The 9,946-nt window shown below is 35.2% G+C and overlaps 1 protein-coding gene across 1 annotated transcript in view; it reads left to right on the top strand.

The window, feature by feature from the left end:
* Positions 1-5,418, top strand: part of SH2D1A (SH2 domain containing 1A) — a 37,776-nt gene extending 32,358 nt beyond the window's left edge. The window contains exons 3-4 of the mRNA XM_006165694.3: positions 2,884-3,025; positions 4,654-5,418. Coding sequence (XP_006165756.1) covers positions 2,884-3,025; positions 4,654-4,694 — 183 coding nt within the window. The 3' untranslated portion in view covers positions 4,695-5,418. The remainder of the gene's footprint in view (positions 1-2,883; positions 3,026-4,653) is intronic.
* Positions 5,419-9,946: the final 4,528 nt, after the last annotated feature.

Below are 9,946 nucleotides of genomic sequence, written 5' to 3'. Positions count from 1 at the left end.
AAATTAAATAAATATATATCTTGTAAATTCCCAGGTTTAACAGGCTTCTTTTAAAAATTACTTCCCCCCATTTCAAGTATAACATCATATGCAGATTGTGACATGCTTGTGATCATGTTAAGGAGGAGAGGGCTTATTGAACATAAATGCCCCCTTGGTCTGTTGTCTCATCTGACCTCATTTATAGAATAATATTGTAATTATCTGCACCAAGAGAGCAGAAGATTGGCATGGATTATCCCTAAATAGGAAACAGTTCAAAAATTTTTAATTTTTGAAAGGCATATTGCATTTTTTTCTGTCTTCTCAATTTGCCTTCTTAGTTATGTTTTGCTAAGGTGAATATTGGACGAGTGCGTATTCTCCGAGATCATACCAACTGACTGGAAAAAAAATTTCTCTAGAGCATATTGTAGACCAGCTGTGATTCTAAACATGTTTCCATGGATAGCTAAGAGGTGATAGTACAAGGAATGTGCAAATTTGAACAATAGCTGAGTTCAGCGACAGGATGGTAGTTGTCAGTGGTACAATTCTTACGGCAAATGTATTTTTGAAATTGGGTAAATGATAGATATTTAGACTGCTTTTTGGATCAATGTTTCAGTTTGCCATGTGGCAGGAAAAATCATGGCAGAAGCACTCTGTTCTCTGTGCAAAGATTGTGCTACTAAATCTAGGTATGTCTGAGATTTGTTTTGAAGAGTGGAATGAAATCGAACTCCAGATCTCCTGAATTATGAAAGACAAATACCATATTTATTTCCAGTTTTAGATAGACTTTTAGGTTATATCATTGCCTAATATCTTACCTCATTCTCATGTGACTCAGGCTAAAAGTTTGTTAAATTGTTAATTTAGAGAATTCTACATGTGGTCAAGTATAATTTATTGATATGTTCATTGTTGTACCTCCTCCTGTTGACTTCAGTGCCTTTGGACTTTTCAGGGTATTTGATCGTCAGGAGACCCAGTAGGTGTTAAGTAACTTTACTTATTAATCTAAGCACAGAACTATAGATTAAGTTAGTCACTTGCCAAGGAAACATTGCACCCCAAATTCAAATAGCTTCTCTGCAATTTGTGATTATTCATCTCTGTTAGCACGAATAATCAGGTGTTAACTGCTTATCAGTCCCATAAAAACAATGCTTCTGTTGACAGATGGTTTTACAAGCCACAAGAACAACTAAAAAGATGTGTGGTTTGAAATCTTTCCACACTGGGAGTGTGTGTAGTTTCTGTTCTGGTTGATGACTCTAGTTTTGCTAGAATCTGTTCTGCCTAGTCCTAATCTGAGAGGCAAGAAACTGGGTCCTGAAGTCCAGAGCAAATTCTGTCTCTGGTTGTCTGTGTGTCCTGGAGCAAGGTGATTAATTTATTTGCATTAACATTTTTTTATCTCTCAAATGGGAATCACCAAATCAGCAAAGAATTGCTAGTCTACAAAAGAGTAGTGGGGACAAGAGATGAGAAAGTGCTTTGAAAATGAAAAAGTGCTCCAAGGGAGGTCTAAGGAGGTATTCTATAACTATCACCTGCCTTTGCAATTTGTGGAATCCATCTTGGAGCCAAATAACTGTTGGGACTTCTCCAAGAATGACTATTATTTTGAATGAGATCTTAATAGTTTTGGGAAGGTGTTTTGACCACAGGTGCTGGGTAGTAGTGTTCTACATCTACTGTGAGCACATGGGTGGACATTAATTTAGGGCTAAAAAGAACTCTTGCAGTGTTTTCAATGAAAATTTACCCCAGTGTAGGTGAAGACTGAGAGTTACTAGGGACAGTGAGCTATCTCTAGCATACTGCCTAGTGGACAGAAGTCTGCATGCCAGCTTTTATATTTTCTCATTAAATGCTAAAAAACAAACAGCTCTCACCTCAAAAATCTTCCAGATGGAATAGCTGAAAAAAAAAAACTTTCCAAAAAAACCTAGTCATTGTTCAATTGCTCATAGCAATACTATTTTATTTCATGTAAAATGACAGTTTTGAGCTGATGCCTAAAGCTTGGCTCATAAGCTCTTGCAGGAAATTGTTGTTGATTTCAGACAGTGGTTTTGTTTTTTTTTTCTTTTTCTTTTTCTTTTTTTTTTTTTTTTGCAAGAGAGCTGATGTCAGGGAAGAAGTACATTTTAATAATCACCTGAAAATAATGGTATCTTTAAAAACAAATAAATAAATAAAGATGACCTTATATAGTCTTTCATTTTCATGTCATAGAGGAAACTTGTCACAGTGAAGTGCTGTCGGAGGGAGCAATTTGGGGGAGGATAGAGAAGTTTCCCAAGGAGAAAAAAAAAATAACATGAAGGATGAAGCAGGACATATTGTGAGGTGAAAGAGTATGAGGACTAACTAGCCATGAATCGTGTGCATCGTAAGAACCCATTTTTAATTTCCTGTGTAGCATCTTACATTGTGAAATGATGACAGGGAGGGTGGGTGGTGGTCGTATTTTCTGTTGCTGTTGTTCCTCAGGCTTTTTATTAATGACCTGTAGGATGTGTGTTTTTTCTGTATTTAACTGCAATCCCTCTGCTGGTGAATTCATTGTGGGTAATGGCCTGTATACCCTTAGAGGTTCAGAATGTATGATGGGTAGTAGGCAGGAAGGGCAGGGCGATGAGCAAGAGCTTGTACAAACTAATACCACCCTTGGGAGAACTGAAATGACAGCTCATTAGCTCCTCTTGCAGGGAAATTCAGCCAACCAAAGTAAGCTCTTCTGGAATGTTGTTTTTCCATCTTCCTTATGTTTTCAAATATTTGAACAAGTTACCCAAATGTTACCTATCTAAGCATCCTCTGCACTTCGTGCGTGTGTGTTTTAATCATTATGAGATAGGTAAATAATTTGCTTGGCCTTTTGTTTTCCAGACAGCACCTGGGGTACATAAAAGATTTTTCCGGAAAATAAAAAATCTCATTTCAGCATTTCAGAAGCCAGATCAAGGCATTGTAATACCTCTGCAGTATCCAGTTGAGAAGACCTCAGCTAGAAGCCTACAAGGTACCACAGGTAAGGTTTTACTGTTCATTTTTGACAGGATTTGGAAGCTCAATGCTGAGTCAACTTATTCATAATCATGTAACCAACTACAAGTTTTATATGAAAAATGCAATGAGAAAATATGTGTGGCCAGCAAAAGAAGTGAGAGGTGACTATTTATACGCTATAATGTAAATGTTCTACACTATAAACTTCTAATAAAACTGCAAAAAGTTAAAAAATTTTTGACATGTAACAGACACAAGAATGTAAAATTCTCTCTTCAAAATGATATATATAGGAGACAGCAGGTGGTGTGCTAGTTAAGGTGCTAGACTCCCACATAGCCTATTGTGGTTCGAATTCTGGACCTGGTGGCTTACTTTCTCACTTTCCTTCTCTCTCTCTGTCTCTGTCTCTCTCTGGTAAGTATGCATGCCCTATAGCAAACTTTAAAAAAAGATAATAAATAAAATTAAATAATTCTTTTATAAAAAGGAAATGATGAATATGACATATCCTTGATTTGTTTGTCACATACCACATGCATACTTTGAAAAACCATATTGTGTGCTATACAGATGTATAATGATTGAATACAAATAAGAAAACATAAAATAAAAAGTAATTTATGAGCTCATAACATTTTAACCCTTTGTCCTGTTTTGTTCTTCCCAGGCCTTTTGTAAATACATTCCTACCATTTCACTTCATTCAGGCACAAATAATTTGAAAGATGAGATAATTCAGAGAAAACCTTGGCTGTCCTTCAACTTTGTTTAGTAAACTATTTTTTTTTCCTTCAGGGATATAAAAGCTAAAATTAGCCTGGCCCATGTGATTTTAATTCCTGAATCGGCGGTGCTTAAATTAATGAAATTTTAGGGCTAACTGGGTGGCATAGTAGTTAAAGCATCTGGAATACCACATGGCTGACTGTGCATTTTGAGTCTTGGACTCAATGGCTTGAAAAACACGCTGGGCACTTGTGCATGCATGCTCAAAATCTCGAGAGGAGAATGGAGAGAAAAGACGGTGGCATTGTCATCCCTCCTAGGGAGTGCTTTCTCACTCTGTCTGGTGAATGCACATGCCCTCTACCTGCCCACCCCCCAAAATATTGACATTTTAGTGTCGCAGAGGAAATTAAATGAGTAAACGGCATTATCCTGCTGGCACAATTGTCTGAGCAAAGCTATTTATTATAGTCCATGTATCATGCTAAAGACTGAATACCAGCTAATGTGTGCAGCTGATACATGACTGTTTACTCCTTTGTTGCAGGGGTTAATCATTTGTTTGCAGTAAGAAGATATGCCTTGATTGAAATAATAAATATTTATGACAAAAGAAAATGAGTTGTTATATATTTTTTTTTGACAGGCTCAGGCATAAACATACAATTAGACTCAGTGGTGACGTAAATTAATGAATACTTAACCTTTATAATAGAAATGTAAATAGATCCCTAATTTACAAACTGAGACATTATTCCTTTCTGCTCAGTATTCCATTCTTTATAACTCAGTTTTAAATAATAGTTGCTTAAGGTATGTCATTGTGAATTTTATGTGGTTGGAAATTTTATGATTATAAATTAGAGTTAACCAGTAATTCTCAGTTTGTAAGTTTATCTTTTCTTGATTTATTTTTTTTAGGGAGAAGAGAAAACCCTGATGTCTGCCTGAAAGCACCATGAACAAAAACGAAACACCTTGTACTTTATTTCAATAATTTAAATATTTGCTAAGTCTTGTATAGTGTAGATAATACAGTTCAGTGAGCTATAAATGCATTTCAAAAACCATCACAATCCTGTAATGGAAGCATCTAGCATGATGTTAAAGCTGAAATGGACTTTGTAGACAATGAGGAGCTTTGAAATGAGGATTATGAAAAAAAAAATTCCCTAAGTTTTTTCTGTTATTATATTTACAAATGGGAAATAATTTAAAGCATAATAAGTACTTTATAAAAGATTAATATCAATTCTTGCCAAATATAAATAAAAATAACCCTCAGTTTTTGTCAAAAGCAGTAATTTTAGTGAGATGTTATTTGATAGTTACTGATTTTAAAATGTATTGATTGTATGGTTGGGAGTTAGTGTCCCTCACCTTTGTCATATGCAGTTTGAGATTTATGAAGCTGACACTATGTGCTAAAACAAGCAGTAGATAAAGAGCGAAGAATTTCTGTTTAATTCTGAATTCAACCTTCTTTTCTGGTGTTTTGATATTAGTAAATTCTACAATCAATCTGGAATTTACAACCCCATAATTTAAAACATGCTCTAAGGACACCCAGTGGTGTGGTGGTTAAAGCAGCTGGATTCCACATGGCCGACTGTGAGATTCAAAATTTGAACCTTGTAAAACATGCCAGGTGTGTGTGCGTGCGTACTCAAAATCCCGAGAGGAAAATGGAGGAGAAGGGATTGTGGTGTGGCCAGCCCCCTAGGGGGTGATTTTTCATTTTCCCTCTCTTTCTTTCCTTGTCTCTGCACATGCCCTACAGCAAATTAAAAACAAAAAGTGGCCTAAATACATGCCCTACAGCAAATTAAAAAAAAAAAGTGGCCTAAAAATTTATTGTATTTGATACTATCTGATTCAAAATTATATTATAAATTTGATGAAGTAGATTTTTATTATTTTCATTTACTTCTGCCCCAGTTGTTTCTACTACATGGAAAACCTTAGTTTGAAGGGATACTTCAGCAGCTATAGCTCAAGTAACTGATTTGCAAGCAGCCTATTAGGTAACCCTACAAGACCATCGGAGAGATTATGGTTACATTAATTTTTAACGTGTCCAAGTTATTGAAAGCTAAGCAAGATCCACGATGTTATGTAATATTTTCTTCTCACATTTATATTTTTATGACTTTTGTGATTGATTACATGTCAAGTTGTTTCAGGGCTCATGGAATTCATTCACTCAATGAACATTTTAGGGCACTGGGGTTAGAGAAGCATAAAAACCTGACCACTGCCTTTAGCTATCTCACTCTGTGGTTGGACAAAAAAAACAATAACGATAAAAGACAGAAAACAATAGCAATCAAAGCTGACAATACATGATAAATAGGGTTCCCAATGTGTAGGTAGATTTCTCTTTAGAGGATGGATGAATCAACACCAACACTGTGGTTCATGATTCATAGCAAAAGCTAAGCTTCATTCTAAATTAGTAAACTGAAATTTTAGGTTGTGCATGAGTGTTGATGAGCTTGGTTATTAATTAGTGAATTGCACAGAGACAGAGCTACTCTGCTGATGAGATCTGATTTCTGAGCATTTATTAACAGGGATGCTATGAGAGTGCAAAGGTGGAGTTTGGCCACAGTAGTTTTGTGAGGGGTTTGCCATTAACTTAAGTAGATACACCTCTTTAGCTTGGCGAAAAATTTAGAAAACCTTTTTTCAAAATAATTTTAAATGATGTGTTGCTTAAAGTTTACGAGATATAACTAAATTTTCCTCTTTCTTAATGTTTTTACTCTGGGATAATCAGATATAACTAAATTTTCCTCTTTCTTAATGTGGTTACTCTGGGACAATTCTACGTATATTATGTTTGCATGTTCCTTTGCAAGAGCCATTTTTGGAAAAAGCTTTTTAATGAATGGTCTTTCCCATTTTAATAAAGTATTTGAAAACTTTATCTAACTTGTTATAAAATACAATAGATAACTTGTATTTTATGTATAATTTGTATTTTGTATAAGAGATACAATAGATAACAATAGATAAATGCAAAATACTTGTCATAAAATACAATAAAATAAAATACCATGTTCAGGGACAGATGCTATTAAAAAATGACATACACATTGATGGAGTCACTTTACTTATCTTGATGGACTGATTCCCTGGAAAAGCTAAATCTTCTTTGATTTTTGAGAAACCTACATCTGTCTTCTTTGGCCGGCATTTTATTCATCACATTTTTTTCACTTTTTCTTTCTCAACATGAGCATCTTTGCTATTTCCTGGGACATAATAGCTTGCACCTTCACAGAAAGGTCATATCCTTGTCACATATAAAATATTGCCATGCTAACATATACCTGTAAGATGCTGAGTCAAGGTAGAAAAATGCACATATATTTCTGCGTGCACATCTCTCTTTGGAAAAAAAAAGTGTGTCAGCAAAGCAACAAGGAACATGACAGCTTATCAAATACTTGCTCATTTCCTTTGAAATTTGTTCTTAAGAGATAAGGTCAGTAGGGAGACCAGCTTGGGTAATTGTGTGGCGGTTACAGGCAAAGAACGTTTGTGGTAGTGCAGAGGTAGAATTAAGTCTACAGAGAATGCCTCTGATTAAGTCTTTTGGTGCAAATAAAAGGCTGGATTTAAGATAGTCTTTGGGACAGAATGGCTAGAAAATTAAAAATGTGAGAAACAGCTTTAAAATCTGTTAAGAATGTGTCAGCATCAGCTTATGTTCTATTTGATTCACTTTATTGAGCTCAGAATTCAGTCTATTAATAATAAAACTCAGGTATGCCCTTGAGTATTTCAAGGTTACAGGATGCCTAGTCTTCCTGTTAGGGTGCTATAAATTCAACTTTGTCACCTATGTTTGCCCTTGGAGTAAATGAGATACCATTATTTTGCAGTTTGCAGCTAGGGCTGAAGTTAAACTATGTAGTTTGGACACTTTCATAATTTGGGGGTCATTGGCTGAACTTGCAGTAAAAGGCTGAATTCTTATCATTTGGTGGTTTGGTTTTGAAATGAAGGTGTTTTTTTTTTTTTTTTTTGTAGAAAGATACATACGCACACGTACCTGACCAGCTGTCTAGATAGATCCCATCAATATAACACATATGGAATACATATATGTATACATATAATTCACACACTCCCACTCCCTAATAAAAATTGAGCTGTGGTTCCACAAGTCCTGAATTTTCTCTTCACCTTTGTCACTGATTATCCATGTGACCTTGTGTAAGTCTGTTATATTTGCCAAGTAGGAATAATTAGGGTAGTACCAACCTCACAAGATTATTGTGATAAATTTATAACTTTAAAGTAATAATATTAAATGTTTAAATAGCATTGCTATTCAAAGGTCTGTAAAAGTGATGGTAAAAAAAAGGAAGAAATAAAGAGAAATCTCTTAATTCCTTGAGTAATTCTCTCCATGTAGGTGCTTCAGCTCTTTTATTTATATTCAGTGGGTGGGATGGGATGCATATTTTGAAAAAAAAAATCTCCAAGTGATACTAATGCTGCCCTCCTTTATTATGTTTTTTTTTTTTGCTAATGGGTTGTGTTGAGACACACAAGATTATCTTCTGTTTCACAAATCTTTTCGCTCCACCTGGGTATTCATAAGGGGGCTTCGGAGATTTCATGGAAAAAGCATATTATGAAAAAAAAGCATGGATATAAAACGGTTTTGCCCTAAAATAAATTTATACTTTAAGTCCATTTTCTCATGAACTTTTTAAAGTCTCTCTCTCTCTCTCTCTGTGTGTGTGTGTGTGTGTGTGTGTGTTCAGTGACTAAAAAAGCAGGGCATTTTTTGAAGTGCTGTAAATTCTAGGATTCCAAGCAAGTTTGCTAACAGTCTGTTTGGACTTTACATGCCCTACTAGCAACACGTTGAAGTTTTGAAGATCTGTCGGCCAGTTCTCCCAGTGTCACTGGTAAATGTATTCTTGTGAGAATTAGATGCCAAATGGTGACTGTAATTGTGTAGGACGTAGGACCTTGGAAGAAAGCTGTTGGCTTTTTCTTTAAGTCTTTCATGATTGTTTCCCTCCCACCACCACCTTACCTCGAACATCCATTTTTTTTTAACAGTGCATTTGGGCACCTCTTTCTTCTAGCTCTCCCTTACCCCATTTCTGCAACCCTTAGTTTTCTTTCCATTGCTGAGAAAGGCACCAAAAGGAGAGTGAAACCTTTTAAAAGAAGTCCCAGCATAAAGACATTTAAATTTGCAGCAAGTACTCTCTGTTTACTAAATGGCCCTTTGTGTCAGAGATCTTAATTTGTATGAAAAATAAAAATGAAGAGCCATCTGCCTAGGATTAGTGCCTTTTGGATTTCTGAACCTACATTTGTAAGATGATGTGGTTTTATTGTTCTCTGTTAGGGAACCGCTGTTCCTATCTCAGGTGACCAGACTGACTAGAAAAGGCACTTTGGCGCGAGAATAAAATGGGACACAGTATTCGTTTGCAATTTTATTTTTTAAAAATGAAATATTCAAAGTACTTTTCTTTCAAATATCGACACATAATGTTTAACTTTAAATATTTACAGCATGTTGTTGTGATGCTCTTGTAGAAAAATGCATGCTTCTGGCCTGAAAGCCAGAGCAAAATGCAAAAGACCATTTAACTGCAGCCAGAGAACATGAACCTGTACAGTATCCAGTCACTTTTCAGCACAGGAGTGAGAGCAGGAATACAAAATTGGAACCTATTGTTTCCTAGCAACATGGCTCAGGCCATTATAACACAATTTTCAGTATGATTAGAACCTCTAACTGTTGTTATATAGAAAGTGAAAATCTTGGCATACACTGTAAACATCTTTACTTTTCATGAGAAAGTAAGCAGCTAAAAAGAATATTTTTCTGACGTAAAGGCTATACTTCTCTCTTTTTTTTTTTTTTCTTTTTTTTTTTTTTTTTTGCCTTCTCTCTTTCTCATGCTTTTGCCAGAAGGAGAGTAAAGATTTAGACATTGTCATGATTCATACAAGTAAAATATTTTTCAAGGACACAATCTGATATACTAACATTTATTTAAGAGGTTAAAGTCCACCACTAAATCTAAGGAAAGATTTTTAACTGCCAAACACATTTCCTTTGACAAATAATGTAAGATGACAACTGCCAAGACAAAATCCACAGCAAGTTTAACTCTAAGTATTTTCAGTTACTGTTTAGGAAGTAATTTCTTCTTACACACAGTAGTATACT

This window comes from Tupaia chinensis, unplaced genomic scaffold (genome assembly GCF_000334495.1).
Source record: "Tupaia chinensis unplaced genomic scaffold, TupChi_1.0 Scaffold143996_1, whole genome shotgun sequence".
In the NCBI taxonomy this organism is placed as follows: Eukaryota; Metazoa; Chordata; class Mammalia; order Scandentia; family Tupaiidae; genus Tupaia; species Tupaia belangeri.
The sequence above is the reverse complement of the archived record's forward strand: the minus strand, read 5'-3'. Positions and strand labels throughout refer to the sequence as shown.